Here is a 20,542-nt window from a genome sequence, read left to right as displayed (position 1 = left end):
GCCTCTTCTCATAATAAACGAGTCTCCTGTTACCTGCAGTGGTCGAAGGGAAGCCGTCTGAAGTTTCCTTGTGGGATTTCTGGAAAGTAAATACACAAAGAGAATGTAAGACAAGTAAAAATCAGTTTCATTTTTAAGGACTAAAAACCACTGACAAACCCCCGATCAAGTACAGCAGCCCTCAGCACTTTTTACCTTCAGAGGCTCTGGTTCATTTACAGTACTTTAGCCAAACTTAACAATTATAACATTACTTATAACGACTAACTATAGATATTGTAATCCGTGCAATTAAATATGACTCAATGATAAAAAAAAAATATTAATTCAGGAACATGATTTCAAGCAGCTAAACAAACTAAAGCCCCCAAAACAGCACACAGCATATAATATTGATTTTCCTTAAAGGCGAAACCCTTCTGAACACGCCTGTGTTAAAGCTTAGTGGGCTAATCTGAACGCACGCTGCAAAAACTTGCATAAACTTATATCAAAGACAAAAATAAATAAATAACATGAACAGTGTCTCCACAGACGCTGGTTTTAACCAGTTAGTCTGAAAATCAGCTCACCTGCTCGTTTCCCTCCATAAAAGTTCGTGTACTCTGTACATGTGATGTACCTGAAGGGTTAAACAAAACACAGGTGAGACAACAAAGGCAACGATACAACTTTAACGATAACACTTTAAACTGTTAGTAACGCAACACTCAATACGCTAATGTGGGTTAGCTTGCTACTAGCTTCTTAAGTGCTAACGGTGGCCAAACAAGCCCGTTTCAGAGCTGTTTGATGCTCACGCTTACATTTTGTCTTTCTGGTGCTGTCGCTTCCCCATTTTGACTGATTTTGCAGGTCTGAAGAAATATCCTCAGTCACAAAATAAAATATTAAGACAATAACACGCAATAACCACTGTGTGCCTTTCCTATCTTCCTGTTTACGTTCTTTGTCGTCGTCGTCGTCGTGATTAACTGCACACTGTATGTAACAGCTGCACTCTGCTGCCCCCTATCGACAGTCCGGTAAAGACATTTTAAGCATTGAATTGAAACAATTAAATAAGGAGCTATACACAATCATGTAGTTCGGTCAGAAATAGAGTATTGTGACTCTCTGTAGAGATAAATTGTAGGATTTTTATGAAATATGTAAAAACAGTGTTTGTTTGTTTGTTTGTTTTACCATCATTGAAATAAAATGAAAGAGTGACAACCACAGCCTAATTTGGAGTTCCAAATTCATACTGCAGACATACTGTATCATACTGTATTTTTGAAATCAACAATTTTGTGTTTTATGTCTTTTTATGTCACAGTTGAAAAACTGTTTTCTCATTCATTCTGTGAGCCTGCAGTTCGTCTCTTTTACTTTTGGGGACTGCAAAGCACACACACTTAGCAGAATTTACGGTTGAGCAGAGAAAGCATCTACTGGGGCTCATAAGAGCACTTGAAATGTTACACAAAACAGGTTGATCATAATTTTTATGTGATAAATCATAGTCATACATGATAAAAACACCAATCAATTTTTTGCTGCTTTTTTTTTTTTTTTTACCTTATGTCTGCATTTTATTTTGCCATGTTTATTATATTTTATTGCTGCTATTGTTCTTGTGTTATTGTAAGGTGACCCTGAGGGTCTTAAAGGCGCCTATAAATAAATTATATATTATTATATATTATGTATTATTATTATATTATTATTATATCATATTATATTATTATCATCATCATCCATTTGAGTGTATTCAAGCTGCCATAAGCCAAACAGACAGGGTCACAAAAACAAAACATTTTAATCAATATTTTTAATAGGCTGACAAGTTGTTACTAACTTCCGCTGCCTGCGTCCACGCACACTGTAACTGTTTGCCAGTAGATTGATTCAAGGAAGATAGAGTCAAGCGTCAAATGATCTTAACCTGGAGCCAAACAAAAGCTATGTGTGCATTTACGCACTTGGCACAGTAACACTATCTACAAAGCACAGATCAGACACGTTTTCAGCTTTATAAAGTGGAATATAAGGTGACCTCCACGCCAGATTTAAAACTGATTTATCCACAAAATCCTCAATTTCTAACTGAAGAGTTTATGTTTACATAAAAAACACAAACTGTCCTTCAGCTGCCTAATTTGTCCGACGGTCTGTTTCCAGAAAAAACAGCGTGTAAAACCTGCACTTACCCTGTATACTTTTGGAAAGCATTTTATTCGTTCCTCACGGGTCTGCTCGAGTTTGATCCACTATTTTGTGTTCTTCTTAGTGGAATCCTTCATATCACTGAACTTACCAAACTGGCTGCGTTTTCGCAAACTACAGGCTCACTTATGTAAAATGATCAATTTCCTTCATTACAAATCTGTTGAATCGTCCAGAACCGTCCCGTCCGAGCTTTGGACACGTATTTGTCTTCATCTTCTTTTTCCTCTTCCAATCTGTGTAGCTGCATCTCTTATTTCTGACATTATTTCTCAGTGTACAAACATAACAAGACAATACAGGATAAATTCATCTACAAGTTTATTCTTTTCTTGGCAATTAATTCGTAATTATGGCTAATCATTGACCTCTTCTAACAAGAGAAGGGAGCAAACAAAACTGGTTACAGAGGCATGATCCAGGGCCGGGTGGTTAGTAAAATGTTGTAATGTGGAGCATTCAGGTACATTCAGATTGCACACTTGTCCTCTGAAGCATGAACACATGATAAAGCTCGACCAATCCCTTATCCAAGAAACAATAAGGACATTTTTAAACTTCACACAGACACCTTTAACGGTAGAGGATGATCTGGAGTGATGGGGTATAAAAATAGAATACAGCGCAGCAACACAAGCACCGCCTGCATACCTGAGTTACAACTTGCTTTCACTTCTCTCATCACTCATTTAAAAGAACAAAGAATAAATTATATACTCCACACTGGACTTCATGTTGCAGACTGAAAAACTCAAAAACAAGTTTATGTTCTCATCCTTGGCACTTTATCCTTCAGGCAGAAACCAAAATGTGACGATGGTGCAAGAAAGGTTTGGGTTACCAGACGTGCGTCTCTCACTGATGAACGAACATCTTTATTAATGACAAAAGGAAAGAAGTACACCGCACACTGACAGAAACAAAAGGCCCCAAGAACAAGTCCTTCAGCTGGTTGCTTGTTTGGAAAGTGCAACAATATGTGGAATATCTTCTTAACAGAACAAAAAACATAAAAAGAAAAACGTTTGCAGCGTTGTTCTTATTGAGAACAACCGAGGTCCATAATTATGGTAAACTCGCGGCCAGCATCTGCTCAGAACCGCCCTGAAAATAAAAATGAGTGTTTTTTTTCCCCAGCTTGATGAAACAGTCTGTGAGTGTTTTGGTGAAACAAAGGAAAGAGATCACCGCAAATCCATCATGGACACGGTGCCATCAGTGATGGTGACATGTCCGGCGTGCTGAAAAAGGAGAAACACATTTCAGTTACATGCTCAAACAGTTAGCCACTCTGGGGTACGGTACTCCAGGAAGAGTACCGTACCCCATTCCCATCCCTCCTCCCCCCAAGCAGAGCCAAACAAGAGCTGGACTGGGAATCGCAGCAGACGTTTCATGTGGAGGCAGATATACGTCTCCTTGTGATTATAGCACAGTACTTTTGAAATATTTATTTCCTGGTTTACGCTCTCTTAACATTAATTAGCATGCTGTTGGCCAACGATGTGGACAGTGAGCCATTCATAAAGCTGTAATATCACACGTTTGCACACAAATAACTTGTGGAAAAATCCTTTTAAATTCTATTTTGGGACAAAAAGAATCAGTTTCTCAAGCTTTTGTTTTTTTAAACAGATTTGATTCTATACATGCAGTTTTTCATTACTGATGAAATAAATAAAAAAGCAATTCTCAGGAAGCTTTAGGTAGTTCGATCTGATGAAAGTTATCCAGCCCACAGATTAGTACGGAGTTAAAACTGGATGGCTTTCCTGATGCAACCCTCCCATCTATCCGCCTTTGGGACGGCCATTGTGAGGACACTAAGCTTGTGACTCCCTGAGGCTGGATTTGTGTCTCCTCCTTGTTTGGATGCTGGGATTCTTCACATGTTAGAGAAATGTGTTAACTATTAAAACATTTAAGTTATTTTATTGAAAAAGTAATAATCAAATCTATTTAAGATGTTTAATTTTTCTCTATGAACCTTTAATCTGACTGAGATACTGCAGTAAATATAAGAAAACGCCTCCTATTGAGTAGATTTGAGTACTCTTTGAGTTAACTAACCTTTTAAAAGTGACCCAAATATCTCACATAAGGAAGAAAGAAAAAGCTACACTGAACCCTGGGTCATCACTTCATCTGCACTTTTTTGGCAATAAGCCCTGCCCGTGCCAAAAATCATATATGACTTTCCACAGAAAACTGTGCACAGTACATCTACGTATCTGTAGGGAAGATAAACTGTACTCTACAGCTGCGGGAAACAAGATCTTTATTCTGGAGTGTTGCATCTACCTCCATACCACCCTGGCACGTAAAAAAAAAAAACCAGGCATGTGAGAATTTTTAGTCATACGTTATAAACATGTTTACTTTTTGCAAGACTACAGTTGGATTCCTTTTGAGGTTATTTCCCATCATGCACATGGTGGAAATTTACAAGCAGAAAAACTGGAGCAGAAACAAGGAAGGAGCTTTTGGCCGCACCTGCAGTTTTGTGTGGAGTAGTTTGTTCTAAATAAAGATAAAAGAGCTTTAAAAAATAAAAAAAAAGATCTGGCAGAATGTGGGCACAGCATGGAGAGAGCGCAGACTTTGAAAACTTCAAATAATGTTAAACATGGCTGACTTTATTGGAACGCCAAGACAGGAAAAAGACTCAGTTTCCTGACCACCAAACAGCAGATGATGATGATGCAATCCCACTACAGCTTTAGTAAGACTTGAGGTTTTACTGCGACACTGAAATCACTTTAATAGTGATTTGGTGGGAGGCCAATACTTTTCCTTGTTCTAACTGGCTGGTTAGAGGCAAGTAAAATAAGTTTCCAGGGGAAGTCGTGAGGCTCAGTCACTCAGTCTGTCAAGATGAGATTATTTTTACATCATTATTAACAATCCTTCAAAAAATAAAAGACTCCAGTTAGTTACTGGAAATTGTAATCCTGTTTAAACACTTTGGGATTTTCAAAATAAAATGTAACTCCAGTTATAGGAGTTATAGAAATTAATCTGGATGCACAGAAGATGTTTTCAATAAAAGCCACCAGTTAATTATAGGATGCTTTAGTGGTAGATTTTTCAAAATAACAGCGTGTTTTTCTTTTTTTGTGCCACTTGCAGTTAAATTTGTTTTTATAATCCTAAATCATCTATACAACTTCAATATCCCCAGAAATTGCATCGTTTTCTTTAGCGATACAAATTCTGTCCATTTGCGACAACACTGCATCTATGACTTCACAGCACAGATATACTTACTGTAAATAGAGGTGGCTCTTTGCTGTGAGGATGAAACCCTTTCTGTTTACATGTGGAAATCTCATCTGTTCCCCGATCTGTCAGTCTGAAGTAGCCAATTCTGAGAAACACACACACACACACACACACACGCACACACACGCACACACACGCACGCACACACACGCACACACAGTTAGATCACAGAAAAAGACAAAAAAAAAAAAAAAACAACATCCCATAGTCTGTAAAGACAGGACACTGAGTTCTCCAACTCACTCGTTGAATTTAGGCGAGCAGACTATAGCGATGGCCTCTGGCAGCATGATCTGGTAGGAGCAGTGCGTGTGGAGGTCTACGCTGGACAAGAAGGCTGTCTGTGTGGGGTGAGTCTGGGAAACACAGAGGGCAGACCTCAGTTTACTTCAGTGCTCATCACACAGCAGAACAGGACCAGTGGTAGCCATGAGGACTTATTCTTGTGAACCAAACTGTAGTTTATGCAGGTCAGAATGTCTAAAAAAAAAGTTTAACTATACACGTGAACTAATACAAACTCAAAACCAATCAGTGAACAGTTTTACATTAGGCGGCAGGTTTTAGTACCTACTCGCCACTTTGGTTGATACGAGGTTCCACACAGTTAAGCAGCATTAAAGTACGATTCATTACTGAAGAATGTGATGGGTGGTTTCTAATCCCTCTGTTTAGACAGTTTTTGACAGCCTCCATTAAACAGTCCTCAATTTTAGCTTCATATTTGAGCGTTGCTTCTTCCTGTTCTTGTCGCTATTTTCAGAATGTTTTTGTAGATGCAATGAGGTTGCAGTTACATCTTTACTCGTGTGACTGAGCCATTGGTTTGCTCTGAGTTAAGAAGAATCTCAGTATGAGGTGAGCGCTCTTATTTGTAGTATTCATATAGTATTTTAATTTATTTAATACAATGCTAATATTTGGTGTTGTTGTATTAATACAATATCACCACACAAAATATTACGATACTTTTTCCCCTCAGCCCTCGTGAACACATGAGGAAAATCTATTTTAGTGTGAAATCAGACACAGAGGATTACCTCACTATGAATCAGTGACCTCCTTTTTAAGACATTTTACAGGGTGGCTTTGGTGACGTCTTTATCTTCTGGTTATCGTCTTATTTATCATCTATGCCTGATTTTACTCCTATAATTTACACACATTTATATTTTTCTCTTCTGACATGCTCTTGTTTTAAAATTTCAGTGAGTAATGTTTTAATCTATTCTTTGAATAAAGTTTATAAGCTAAGCTGATTGGTGTGGGTGACTCTGATTATTCGTCAGCACTGACGCCAACCTGCCCATCTTTTACTCACATGTATCCAGCCGAGTGTGATGAGATCATACTGGTCCTGCATGAGGAAGAGTTCCTCCTCGTTTTCCGTGTCACAATAGTCCGGTCCGCCGCACTGCTTTGGTACGATGACGTGGGTCACAGTAAACGCATTTCTGGTCTGGACCAAACACAAAAAGCGTCTTGCTTTTATACTCATTTAAATTATGCATGTCCTGCTGTCTGCCAAAGTGCTACCCAAGGGCACTGCCTGCACAAAATTAACACTGAGCACTTACAGAGCTGCTAGCAAAAACGCTCAGTCATGCTCATAGAAAAGTGGAAAGAGCTTGAAGTTAACCCCACCAGCAAATGATATAATGTAAACAATGGGCAGAGTAGCCAAAGAGCAATGAGATAAGAGTCAAATTATCTTCTACACCTCTGAAGAGGGACATCAACTGTTGTTTAATTTAAAATCCACATTCATAAAATGTTCACAGTCTCAGAATTATTGACACAACATTTAGCACCTCTGGGCTCAAGGGCTGCATAAAAGCAACCTATCGCTCCAGCATAGCTACACTGTTCCAGCTTCTTACCAGTTTGCCACATAGGATGCCACAAGTTTCTACAGCTCTGCTTGTGTTGGCCTCAGCCAACCTCAGAAAGCTCCGGCACAACTCAGCGGGAACAGCCAACTGCCGAAGGGCATCCACCATTGTATCTGCAGAGACCATACACAAAAGCTGAATGGGAAAGTTAGACTCTTGTGAGATTCTGAAACAAGTCATGGTGCAAACAAACAAACAAACGAAATTAAGTAGGTCGGGGGGGAAAGAAATCAGCTCAGAGGAATAAATACTTTCACCCAGGAGCAGGGCAGCGCTTTAAATCCTGTGAAGGCCAGCCCACCGTGACACAAAAGAATGAACTCACTGTTATTCCCCGGGCTGACCAGAGACCCCGGCTTGAGTGAGCGGTCAAAGCTGGGCGGGCCGGTGGTGGGTGTGCCGATGGATGTGGGAGGGCGGTTATGTTGGTGGTTGGACAGTTCACCTGGGATCTGAGGAAAGGTAGGGGAGACTAACGGGGGGCCCTGGATGCCTGGGATGAGGGGTGTGTCAGAGGAAGGCTCAGCCGGAGTGGCAAACTCCAGAAGCACTCGTTGGCGCTCCTTCTCCAACTCTTGGCGGCGGATCATCTCCTCAAAGGCACTGAACTGCTCCTGCTCCCGCTGCCGCCGCTGCATCTCAGCCACACGTTCCCGCTCTGCGTCCAGCGCTCGCTGCTTGGACTGCTGCCGCGCCAACACCTCCTCCTCCTCTTTCTGAGAATGTAGCAAACACATCACATACTGGCTTAGTTTCAGCCGTGGTTTCTCTTTTTGGCCCTTTTTTAAACAGCAACATTAAATGTATTGATCTTTTTGATGATGAAACAAGTTTGCTGTAGAACAGTTAGTGTGGCACATGAACTGCTACTGATTGACTATTCAAGGTCAGCTTAGGTGCATATTAATGAACTGTGATATGAGGTTACTGTGGGGCTTGTTAATGATTCACCTGCTTATGGACTTTAAATGTAAATTGGTTTTTATTTAATTACTTCAAATCTCTTAAACCTTTCCAGTGTGACTTAACCTCCTCGGACCTGGCGTCCACATATGTGGACATCACATTTTGGGATGTCTAGACCAAAATAAAAAATTTTACTCTACAAGGGCCTGATAACCACTAACGAGGACATTATACTGCAAATGTTCTACTGAAATTTAAAACAAATGTCCTCATATGTCAATCTTATTTTTGTCAGAGATAAAATCAGGTAAAAAAAAAAAAAATCTGGAAATTCTTTGTTTTTACATTCATCAGGTCCCAAACAGCCCAAATAGCAAAGAGAATTTAAAAATGCATGCCATGAAAGAGTTCGGGTCTTAGGAGGTTAATGCAGCAATGTGATGCAAGGGTGTAAATTCACAAAAGAGTGTCTCAGCTCACCTTTTTGACAAGATATTGAGCATATTCCTGTTCAAATCTTTTCAGTAGAGCCTTTTTGAGAATCTCAGCCTGAGGAAACGCAACATCCTTCAGTTTCTGTAGATTAATCAGAATGAAGTAAGTGAAGTAAGTGTCCAACTTTCCTTGAAAACAATTAGTAATGCAAAAAAACAAACAAAATAAAACTGGATGACGACCTTTAGTGTGTCCTTTTTCTCAGGAATGTTGGCTGTCTTATAATCCCGATGCTTGGGAAGTTTTTCTATAAAGAGCCTTAGGAGGGGGAAAAAAATATCAAGACCCATAAAGGTCAGAAAACTCTTAAGAGAGGTCTTTACGTAAACTCCTTCAGCTTACTTCAGTCAATGCGGACAGAAATGTGAAAAGACACTCACGTAATATATTTATTGTAAAGGACAAAGGCATGCTCGATGTTGCCCTCCTCCGTGTAGATGTTAGCCATGCGGATCATCTCCATGCCTGAGCGGAAGTAGCGGCGTGGGGGCATGTCGTCATTAATCTCCACCGAGCTGCCCTTCTTGGTCAGGGCGCGGACGCGCTCCTCCGGCTGCAGGCTGACATCAGTGTGATCGGCCATCACGATGGCTCAACCTGTAAGACTGGAGAAACAGGCTGACTCAGTGGTGCCTTTAAGCCAACAGTGGATTCATAACGCCGGGTTTAAACATCCGAGAGCCTTTGAACACACCGTCAATCTGAATTCTGACTTGGAGGTAAAACTAAACATGATTATTTTGGTTAATACTGAGAAAAAGACAATTTAACACAATTATTCAAAGACTGTGCAGAGTCAGACTTTCATTCTCAAACAGGAATTGGAAAGTCTAAGCAGGTAAAAAACAAAACTATAGAGCTAACTAGAGTGGGGAATAAATAAGAGAACATTTAGTTGGCCCCCTTTAAACCTCTAAAATGCTGCACATTTGTTTCACAGTTTTTATGTCAGACACTGCTTCATCTGCTTTCAGAACTCTTTACAACCTTCATGAGTCCTAAGGAAATGTACATTTTATTAGAAGTTAACAGCAAGAAGGAATCTTGAAAAAAAAAAATTAAGGCATATCCAGCTGGAGTTTTTAACAAATGACTCTATTAGGAATTCACAATGACATCACTGGAAACTATGCGTATATAGAGTATATTTTAAGTTAATTAATTCAGTAAGTATGTAGGAAACACAGACTCTCGTATACGCTAGCACAAAGAGGCAGTGTGTCCTCAGTATCAAGGCCACAACTCAGTCTAAAAATCACTGGCTGCTGAATATATTTAGGGAAAAAAAAACTGCTGGGAGGCTGCTATTGATTCTCCCATGATGGCTTCTTGGCTAGAAGGCACAGAAACACAGTGTGTAAAGAGGCGGCCACTTCTTAACAGTTTAGCTCAAGAGGTGTGGCGCTGATAAAAGCAGCGGAGGGGTGGTACTTGTGGTTCATGTTGTCCAGTGCTATCTACCGTTTTCTTTCTAACATACACAGCTGCACAAACAGTCTTGTCCCCCCCCCCCCCGCCCAACCCCCCCCCCCCCCCCCAAAAAAAAACAATACAATTGTGTGTGTATATATAGACTATATTATATATGGTCTATATAACAAGTTCGTAATATTATGTAACACATATTTAGTCACTGCTTTGTTAAGTCTAAATTATTTATGTTGCCCACATAAAGTAGATGATGAACATAAAACTAAGGAGATATTCATGGAGAAAAACTAAACTTTATTACCAATTACAACACTGATATCTGCATAAAATATTGAAACTTGTTTTGTAGACTCAGAATAGGCCTGTAGGAAGTGACTACCCGTGATGGTATTTTTGGTAAACAAAATTTGCTTTATGGATAAGTGTCTGTAAGCCTAATTATAAAAACGGCTTAAAGATATTATGTATTTAAAAAGGTGTTATTTTTCATTTGGCTCCAATACTCTTCTTCTAAGCAAGAAAGCCTAGAGAAACCTTAAACCTTTTAACATGATTATCCAGTAATCTACCCTTATTGTAGACTCACACAGAATTAAAACAGGCCAAAGAGATGACACAACCACAGCTGGGGTTGGCAGCGTGTGATACTAAATTTTATAGTTGAGATAAACCCTCAAGAACTTCAGAAGTATTCAGTCATCAAATGCGGGTAAAAATTAGATTTCTCAACATGACTGTGTATTTTAAGTCTATATAACTATATAATATCAAAATTAACCTGCAATAAAAACACGAATAAGGTGCTTGACGTGAATAAATTCCTTAGAAAATTTATTGACAGAGTATTTGAGAAAGTAAAACGTAAAAACCACAGTGACAGTAACTTTTATGTTTACAGTCAGTGTGATCTTTATAGAAACGGGTAAATTACAAATATGTCGTGCCAGACTTCGTTTTTTATCCAAACAATTTGCCAGCTCGGTCATGGCCTATTTAACCTTCAGGGTTGCTTTCACCTCCTTTAAAAACTTCACGACACTCCCTGTGTGTCACTATATTTTCCCATCGATCCCTGTATCCCTGTCACTGAACTGATCGAGCTCTTTAAAAACGTCGCGTTAGCCTGTGCTAAGTTAGCCTCTAATAAACGGGTAAAAAGCTCTCCACCTCCGTACAAATTCCATCATCCTTCTTACCTGATCGAGCCGTGAACCTGAACCCGAAGCTCCCACAGAACTACATACAAGTGGATAATAAACACGGTCAAATTACGGCCCCAAGGCTAATTGTTAGTAAGCTGCGCCTACAACCAACAGCATCTGTACACTTCCGCAATCAAAGCAACTTCCGCCCGACTAATCCTCACGCAAGCGCAGAAGTATCCCTGTAATTTAGTTTCTTTCGCATGGATATGGGCTTTGTGTTGTGTTTAAATATATATACACTGATCTGGTTTTTAAAGGTGAAAATTTTCAGACAAAAATTTGATTTATTTTAAGTGTTTGATGGTCATTTTGCAGTCTTTTGCTATTTGTTTGTGTAGCTATTGACTTCATGTGTTTTCAAGCTTTTCCTATATAAAAACATTTTCTAGCATTTCATTGGACAGTTCGCCTCGTACTTTACACACGCATGCGCTGTCCTTCCCCAGGTGGCCTTGTGCTCTGGTACTTTCCCTTGCTTAGTGATATGCATTTGAAACGGCTGGTCCAGAACAGCGGATGCGTTTCAGGCTGAATGGGGTGACGTCATCCATCAGCCCAGGCACCAACCAATCAAACCACGGTATCCTGAGAGAGAGCGACGTGGTTACTCGTGCAGTCTGGCATCAAAATGTCGAGACCTTGATTACTGTGCTCAATAATGAATATACTGTATATTAACAGTGTAACCAGCAATTAGCCTAGCTCGTTCGAATATGATGGACGATGTTCCACGAAGCAGCATGGCTCGTTGGTCTAGGGGTATGATTCTCGCTTTGGGTGCGAGAGGTCCCGGGTTCAAATCCCGGACGAGCCCTTTATTTGTTAATGTTTACGGACTGTATGAGATCGTGGGCGCTTGGGCAGTAAAAAAAAAAGTATGCACATTCATTGATGTAGCGCACTTTATGCAAATGAGTTCTCACTTATCTAGGCTTATCTGCGTGTCTTTAGGGTACTTTGTGGGTTTATTAATTATATAATCGTAAATAGAATTCACATGAAATGTTCTGAATTACACGGTAGGGATGGAACAACACATTTATTTTGAATTCCTTTTTGTGATCACAGTTTACTTCATTATTTTAATTGAACATTTAAGGATGAAATTGGGAATTTAAACCAAAAATTAAATGACAAATAAATTTGGAAAATAAATCCATCCACTCCTTCTTTTGTAGAGTTCTTACCATAATAACATATTTGTTTGCTTTGGCATATTTTATATCATGACCTGTATTTATTTTATTATATTAAATTCATTTCTGCTAGTTTTTTTTAAAGGTTTAAGATATTTAACAATATTGTTTAGCAACACATGAACGTTTTAAATCATTGGTCAGTTGCCACTAATGGATAAATAGCTTGTTGACCTACTTCTCATTTTTAAAATATTTTGCTTCCAAGGTGCCAGACTTTCATATAAGTTGGCAAAGTGGTTTTTTTGGGTTTCTGCAGGTCTATCAAATTTCTTCTTTGCAATTTCTTCTTTCTATGCATAAAATACAACAAGCATTTTTGGGCATGTCTATCTCAAAAACCTACAATTTGTAATTTAGTTTACTCTTAAAAAAGAGAGACAAAGACAACAGAGTTTGACAGGCATGAAATAGTATTTCTGCACAAATAAAGTGACCCCCAAAGCATCTGAAATTAGGGTGTATTTCTTTTCTGAGGAAAAAAAAAGTTGGGGATGAAAGATGTGGCAGGCCTGAAAATCCTATCTACAGCAGGCAGAAAGGGAATCGGGTACGGCGGTGAATGTGTAAAGCCCTCTGTAAAACACAGTGGAAGCATGTTGATGGCTTTGCACTTCATGGCGATTGCCAAGATCTTATCAAAGACCTTATCTTATCAAAAATGACAGAAATATGGACACAGATAAATACTATGAGGGAATGTAATTTGGAGGGTGTCTGACTGGCAGAAGGTTTATTTTTCACAGACTGATCCCAAACAGACTGGCAATGCAGAAAAAGCATACTTGGATAGAAAAACACACAGAGGAGCATGGACCGGGCTAGCCAATGTTCAATAATGATGACCTCAACATTAGTGAATAGTCAACTACCTCACTTTTTGTTCAACAATAAACAACCCATAACAATCCTTTTTTGATCCTTTTAATTATAATTCAGGTAGTGTGGGATCATCTTGAGAATATATAATATGTAGAATGATGAAGTAAAATAGAATATCACAAAACATTAGTTAAACTAATGTTAGGTAAAAATAAAAAAAAGTAAAATAAATATAAATTTGAATGTAAAGTAATATAGCTCACGCATAATCAGGGTACGGGGTTTTCGTGCAGTACCACCTTTGAACGCAAGGTGGCAGACACGACCATGTGGAAAAAGCCAGTGCGGTCTGTGACGCCACAGTGAAAACGACCACATCCTCCACGCGTTCCTGCTGCCAGGGGCTAAAAAGCAAGCGTCCTGTCTGTGTGAACGCCTGAGCAGTGCCGGATGGATCGTCCCCACCACAGCTGACATGTTCACTCCCTGTATTTGACGTCGCGGTTCGTGTCGGAGCCACGGGAATTGAATTGTTGACAGGAATTGACGTCAAGCCTGATTTTCTGTCCCTAACAGTGGCACCCGGTAAGCTAACTCTCCAGGCTAATCTAAAACCAGCTAATATACCTGACTCCAGGTTATCAGACCACTAAGATAAAACGTCTGCTCAGTTTTATTGATGAACACAGGGTAGTGTGTCCGTGTTTATTCAACGTAAGCATTTAAGACCATAGCTAAATAATCAATTGTTTTTTAGTGTAGAAGCTAACATTATAAAGCTAGATAAGTAATCTTCAAGCTTTTTAACTCATTCAGTTTTGGGTTTAGTGTTCTCCACGATAATCCATAGATTTGTCTTTGGTGAGAAATAAAGGAGTGCAGACAGGTGAGACTCACCCAGGTGTCTGTAGAAATCTGCCAATAAAAAAAGAGTCCCTTTAATGTATGCATGTAATATCTGTTTTCTGGCACACATTAAATCTCATTTTGGTCACTGGAAGTCGGAACTGTTATTCAGTACTACTACTGCTTCTAATTTTTACTCAACTTATATACAGATGTATTGCATAGGATGAGTTAATTGTTAATTTATCTTTTATTGCTCACGCTGACAGTTGCTTAAACCTGTAAAGTCCACTGCCTCGTCAGTCGTTTAGGGTCGCTTGTAGTTTATAGGTCACATTATGAAATGTTATAGTTTATATTACAGTCTGCAGAAAGTTAAAAGTAATAATGATTAGGAGTATTGTGAATGAGGTTGGAGACTTTACAAGTATCTCAAAGGCCCTTTATTTTAATTGTTAACTTTACAATTCAGTTTAGTGTTTTATTTAGTTGTATTTCATTTTATTACTTTCAGTGTTATTGTTGTAAAATAACTACAGTGTGTGTGCATACAGACACTATGGTTTGGAGATATGAGCACAGAGGGGTGTACTACAAACATGGTTTAACACAGCCAGCCTTTGTTTGCATTAGCTGGTGTGACCAAACCTAAAACCACATTTGGGGATAAAAGATATCAAATTCTCTGTTAAGCTGACTTTCTGCTTCAGGCTCTGTGGGCTTTCACATATAAAGGGGCATGTCGCATATGTCATACGATTCTTGCTTTATAAGATATACATTAATAATTTTTTAAAGCAATGATGTTAAATTTTTTTGGTGCTGAACTTTGTAAAATAAAAAAGCATGGCAGCTTTTCCTTTGACAGCTCTCTCTCTGTGCGTGCACCACCTACACAAACATGTGCGTGGAGTGGAGCCAACACTAGACATGTGAAGGGAAATACTATTAATAGAGTTTGGATTGCAGGTGAGAAATGAGCAAAGATCTGATCTGAAAAGATGTGCCTGTTGTCACTGATGCATGATCTGGCTTTTTTCAGTCAGGATTAGACTGACATCTGTCCTCCTCTTGCCATCAGTGGTGCATTTTCGATATGAAATTGGGACGGGTGAGATGTTTCACTGCTCTCACAGGCCCGTTGGGTGATGTGTATGCGCTTTACTTTGTGTGCTAAAGGCCCTGGATTCATATTTTGTTTGTTCCACGCCTGTATGATAGCACATAATAATGCGCTATCATACATACTTTATATGTGCATTATCTGCAAGCACCTCAAGCTTTACAGTTCTATACAACAAGATGCTTTACTTTATGTGTGAGTCTGCCGTTTTCAAAGGCTTTTCTGACTGCTATCATGGCTTGCTGTGCGTCTCGTTGTTCTTCAAGCATTTAACTTGTCCCAGGTCATGGTTTCCTTTCACTAATGGATTTCAAAAAATTGCGTAAAAAGTGCACGCAACAACAAAAACACTATAATTCAGAAACACGGTTTGCTGATCTGTTCAGCTGTTCGTGGCACTTCCTACGTTGAAATAAACGTCATCGTGTTTTCAGAACAAACTATCACGTGTCAGCCATTATTTGCAAAACCCAAATTTTACATTTTTGCAGGAAATGTAGTTTATTTTCCCCCTCGGGGCCTTTTAAATGCCCACTGGTGCTACTGAAAGAACTATACAGTTTCTGTATAATTCCAGGAACACTTAGAACTTTGACCTGTTGAAAATGGTTTATTTTGATGCACATGCTGCATTTTGCAAATTGTGCACAATATTTATTTTTGTTTTTGCTGCAGTTTTTAAAAATGAGCTTATCTCAGAAATTATGAAGACACTTAAAATAAACTTCCTGTGGTTGGAAACTATTTTGCATAATGTTTTTGCATTTATAGATTTAAGGGATATCTTTCACATTTCTGTAACTAGAAAAACGATTTTCAGTTTCTTTTGTAGTATTTGCACTTTTTAGCAATTTATGTAGTTACTAGGGGTAAAACGATACACAAAATTCACGGTTGGTTCGATACTTTGGTGACACGGTTCAATATTTTTTCGATACAAAGAAAATGTTCATGCTTTTTTAATTTGTCATTTATTAAAATTATAAATATATATTTTAACTCAAACGTACAGTTTTTAAATTTAATGTTGCTGAAACAACAAAATACTAAATCTATCTGATGGAGAAATCCCTCATCTTTGGAAAAGAGAGTTTATTACAGAGAAATGTCTCTTTCCAAAATAAAAGCTATACTATAGCTTCTTCTGGGCTATATTCTCAGCAGCATATTAAACATATCAGGTCCCCATAAGGAGAATCCTGTGCTAACGGCTGTCTAAATGACTCGGGTAAAGTTTGTAGCATGCATGCTTGTTGTTTTTGTCTGCTTCCACTTGTCTTTGCACTAGGATGATGTTGGAGTAAATGTGCAGTCATATTCGTTGTGTTCCCACTAGTGCTGTCAGCGTTAATCTCGTTAAAATGACATTAACGGCATAACGCGGCAAATCTCCGTTAACGAGTTACCGTGGATCACCCCGTGCGTGGGGCTGGACGGCGTCAACACATTAACAAGCTAACTGCGCTAACGCACTAGTTCCCACCAATTGAGCATTGCATGGCACATCCGACATACTGTTTTACTTTTGTCCATGACGCGCTTACCATCAGGGTCATACTTCACATGAAAACCAAAATAGTTCCAAACGCCAGATCTGAATGAGGGTGGGGGAGGTTCAATTTCGGGTAGTGTTCAGGCAGTTGCCATGTTGCAACGAGATTAGCTTCTGTCTTGCTAGCTTGCGCTGCGCTCAGTGGATCTGCGCTGGACAGTGCAGCCTAGGCGGAGTAGTCGAACGCAGATCCACTGAGTTCTCAACACAGACAGCATCGTCAGAAGAAAAGTATGGGCTCAAAATGTGGTCATAAATATTTTGTACTTGTAAATCAGTTTTATATGTGTAAAAATAATTTGTGTGTGTGTGTGTGTGTGTGTGTGTAAAAAGAAACAAACTCTTGTAGAGGACATAAAGTCAGAGGTAGAAAAGACAAGGAGCAGGTGCATCTATTACAGGTAGAGCTGCTGCAAAAACCCACAGAGCCCAGCAGCCAGCGCAACAAATTCTGGATCCTTTGCTTTTAGTTAGCATTAGCAGCACATCCTGCATCCAATGTGAAAGGACTTTTATGCTGCGCACTGTGACTCACAGCAATGGTCCCGGGTCAGCCCTGACTTTGTGTTAAACTAATCCTAAAGTAATAATGGTATTTCTAACCACTGACATATCACAACTTTATCCTTTCAACAGCTACTGAAAGTTAGGGGACCTAGCTGCTATCGGATATTTATATAGAGATCCCCCAGCTTCAAACTGTATTACCCTTCAAGGCAAGGCAAGGCAAATTTATTTGTATAGCACAATTCAACAACAAGGTGATTCAAAGTGCTTTACAGAGACATTAGAAACAAAAACAGATAAAAAGCATGATTTAAAATTGATTAAAACAAGCAAGCAAACAAACTAACTAAACACACACATTCACATTCACACCTGTTCGCGCGATCTGAACCCTTATCGTAAGGGGAGCTACCAGTCCTTCTGTGGACGAGCTAAATTCAGGGAATTTAAAATAGAATTCAGGGAAGACCCAGCTGGGTCTAGACCCAGTCTAGACCCAGCTGGGGAGCTACCCAGAGCTCTAAACCCACACCTGTTCGCGCGATCTGAACCCTGCAGGACCTGCAGTTCAAAAAAAGCGCCCCTCCGACAGCCAAACCCATCTGTTCTCTGATTGGATTGTTACATTTGTGATTGACATGACATTGACCAATCAGATGAAAGGAAGAAAAATAGGGTCAAAATTCGTACTTGTAACTTGCAGGGGGTTTTTTTTTGGCTAAGTCCACACTCAAATCTTTTTTTACGCACACTCAAATCTTTTTTACGCACACACAAATTCTTTTTACACATACTAAACTGATTTACAAGTACAAAATATTTATGACCACATTTTGAGCCCATAGTGAAAAGTTGATAAAATAAATACAATTTTTTTGTATTGTTCGATACATATGCGTACTGAACTGAAAGCACTGTATCGAACGGTTCCATATCGATACGAGTATTGTTGCACCCCTAGTAGTTACTATGGACTTAATGCATACCTATTATTAAAATTTGGGATATAATGGTTGTATTGATGCATAGCAACTTGAAATACTCCAAAAAAAAGGCTCTACAGCATTTGGATCAGAGCTTCAGTAAGAAATGCAGATTCTTTGAAACAACTTTATTCATGTTGGCTGCAGTCTAAAAATAATGTTACTGCGCTTTATACAGAAGAATAACAGTAACAACAACAAAAGAAAAACCCATAGTGACTTGAGCAAGATTTCGTCCGTTAGAGGTTCTGAATGATTTTTGATTACCCAGCCATAGCATGCAGCATATTTACAGTCTGGTTTAGAAATGCTTTTGGCCTCTATGAATAGTTTCCTTCTTCATAACAGCTCTGAGAAGGCTGATTATTATTATTTTTTTGGTCTTTTACTTTGTTCATCTGTTCTTCAGAGCTCTGTCCACATTAATTGACACGTCCTGACCAGGCCTCACTACTCTGAGTCATTAAACTGGATCATGCATGTGCTGTTGTTACCTGTGGGAGTGTTTTTAATCTAATTTTAGGGCTTACTGTGTAATCCATGATGTCCGTGCTCAAGGTTTAGTGATGAAATTCTAGTATTTTGTTAGTTTTGGCTCTCATTAGCTGTGCCTGTGTTTCACCCATACAGTTTTGCCCCAGTGTTTGCAAATAACTTAGGTGTCCAACTCCAGGCCTCGAGGTTTTAGGTATCACCATCGCCGTAACTTTGTGCTGAACATTGGCGGGGTTAAGATCTCTGTCTAAATAAATAAATAAATAAATCTGGGTATATTCCCAGATGATTAAACATGAAACGATTTTGCTGGTAATAACTGAAAAGAGTAAAGATAATCAATAACCTCTTTATGCAAGATAATTCATAATTTTATTGGGAGGGTTATATTGATTGGGTCTGATTATTGGGGGGGGGGTGATAACCCACCTCTAAATTTTGCCCCTGGATATCACCCTGGGTCAACACACCTGAATCAAGTGACCAGTTCATTACCAGCCTCTGGAGAACTTCAAGACATGTTGAGGAGGTCATTTAACCATTTAAATCAGCTGTGATGGATCTAAAACCTGCAGGACACCGGCCCTTGAGGCCTGGAGTTCCCCGCCCCTGGTAAGGAGTATGATTCTCTGCATGAGGTCCTAGGTTCAAATCCTGGACCAGCTCTTTGTCTATAAGTGTGTTTGTGGTAAATGATTTGATTTCTGTAAACACCCCAAGCTGTACAATATTCAGTCGTCCTCTCAGCAATTACTTTATTGACATGTTTCATACAAGATCATTTCCAAGAGCTCGTTTTCATGTGCTTGTTTTATCTGGTTTTTGTGCTGATTTCAGTTACATATAGTTAGTCAATGATCTGTAGTTTAATTAGTTTTATTTTATTTTATTTTTTAATTTGTACCTCACTCAGTTCATTTTTATTATTATTTTTTAATCAGTGCATTATTTAACCTACTTGAAAAAGGTTTATGGTCTAAGACTGGATTTAATCCACGTCATGTTTAACTTACTCTTGATAAAAAAACTCTACCTTAACTAATTTGATGGCTGCAGTTTATCTTTAATGTTCTCTTAAAGTAAAAAGGAAACAGTAACCCACCACTTAAAATGTGTGTAACTTCCTTCAGTGCACGTGCTCTGTGGCTTTCTGTGTCTGGATTCCTGCCCTGGGTAAGAGAGATGGGGTCTGAGTCAGTCCGGGTCACGTCGAAACCCTTTAATTTTATGGTTGGTGGTCGTTTGGAGTGTAGTCAGGATGAGTGGAGCACAATAACAATGTGTTTGGTGAACCAAAACAGTGCCCACAGCTATCACTCTATCATCTAATGACGGCTTTGGTTGATGATAACTGCACGAGAACCAAGCGAAACAGTAATTAGGGGTTGATGAAGGCATGCACAGCCTCACCTGGTCTTCCCTGTGGTTGTATATAAAGTGGCCTGAGAGGACAGAGTGCAGATGTGAGAGGACGGACGAGATGTGAGGTGCAAACTGCTGGAAATTGCAAAGGATCTGTTCAAAAGCAGTCTCCATTCATAGAAAAGGTAGGATGAAATGCATGCTCTGTAGTCAGCACAAGTCTGCAGAGAAAGCCTG

At 39.2% G+C, this 20,542-nt stretch overlaps 3 protein-coding genes and 1 non-coding gene across 6 annotated transcripts in view; 2 read left to right on the top strand and 2 right to left on the bottom strand.

Annotated features, from left to right (window-relative positions):
• The window catches only part of ppil2 (peptidylprolyl isomerase (cyclophilin)-like 2), a 45,808-nt gene extending 44,829 nt beyond the window's left edge, over nucleotides 1-979 (bottom strand). For both annotated transcript variants that reach the window (XM_086315508.1, XM_086315507.1), the window contains exons 1-3: nucleotides 807-979; nucleotides 573-622; nucleotides 34-79 (exon numbers count right to left, since the gene is read on the bottom strand). In XM_086315508.1, coding sequence (XP_086171634.1) covers nucleotides 34-79; nucleotides 573-622; nucleotides 807-838 — 128 coding nt within the window. In that variant the 5' untranslated portion in view covers nucleotides 839-979. The remainder of the gene's footprint in view (nucleotides 1-33; nucleotides 80-572; nucleotides 623-806) is intronic.
• Nucleotides 980-2,516: 1,537 nt separating this feature from the next.
• On the bottom strand, nucleotides 2,517-11,556 carry LOC147318053 (STAM-binding protein-like A). Its single transcript, XM_086315506.1, has 10 exons — nucleotides 11,411-11,556; nucleotides 9,164-9,388; nucleotides 8,966-9,041; nucleotides 8,769-8,864; nucleotides 7,708-8,098; nucleotides 7,371-7,495; nucleotides 6,812-6,949; nucleotides 5,734-5,846; nucleotides 5,476-5,575; nucleotides 2,517-3,449 (listed from the first exon to the last, which is right to left on the bottom strand). The coding sequence occupies exons 2-10, from the start codon at nucleotides 9,364-9,366 to the stop codon at nucleotides 3,393-3,395; spliced, it is 1,299 nt and encodes a 432-aa protein (XP_086171632.1). The 5' UTR covers nucleotides 9,367-9,388; nucleotides 11,411-11,556; the 3' UTR covers nucleotides 2,517-3,392.
• A 605-nt stretch (nucleotides 11,557-12,161) lies between these two features.
• trnap-ugg (transfer RNA proline (anticodon UGG)) lies at nucleotides 12,162-12,233 on the top strand. The gene has a single exon. It is a non-coding gene; the product is annotated as a tRNA-Pro (tRNA).
• A 1,561-nt stretch (nucleotides 12,234-13,794) lies between these two features.
• slc39a14 (solute carrier family 39 member 14) overlaps nucleotides 13,795-20,542 on the top strand; it is a 30,404-nt gene continuing 23,656 nt past the window's right edge. Inside the window, exon 1 of one of the 2 annotated variants that reach the window (XM_086315505.1) lies at nucleotides 13,795-14,022. The gene's annotated coding sequence lies outside the window, so the exon portion shown is untranslated. The remainder of the gene's footprint in view (nucleotides 14,023-20,542) is intronic. The other variant, XM_086315504.1, reaches the window with a different exon arrangement.

The sequence above is a fragment of the Aulonocara sp. 'chitande type north' Nkhata Bay genome, linkage group LG12, assembly GCF_057382095.1.
Source record: "Aulonocara sp. 'chitande type north' Nkhata Bay isolate Kocher_YH1m ecotype deep benthic linkage group LG12, A_spYH_male_GT1.1, whole genome shotgun sequence".
NCBI lineage: Eukaryota > Metazoa > Chordata > Actinopteri > Cichliformes > Cichlidae > Aulonocara > Aulonocara sp. 'chitande type north' Nkhata Bay.
The sequence above is the reverse complement of the archived record's forward strand: the minus strand, read 5'-3'. Positions and strand labels throughout refer to the sequence as shown.

Coding starts and splice junctions, on each gene's coding strand:
- LOC147318053 (XM_086315506.1), bottom strand. CDS start 9,366: ATGGCCGATCACACTGATGTCAGCCTGCAGCCGGAGGAGCGCGTCCGC. Junction 9,042..9,163: donor CTTTACAATAAATATATTAC/GTGAGTGTCTTT, acceptor CCCCCTCCTAAG/GCTCTTTATAGAAAAACTTC. Junction 5,576..5,733: donor TGCTCGCCTAAATTCAACGA/GTGAGTTGGAGA, acceptor TGTGTTTCTCAG/AATTGGCTACTTCAGACTGA.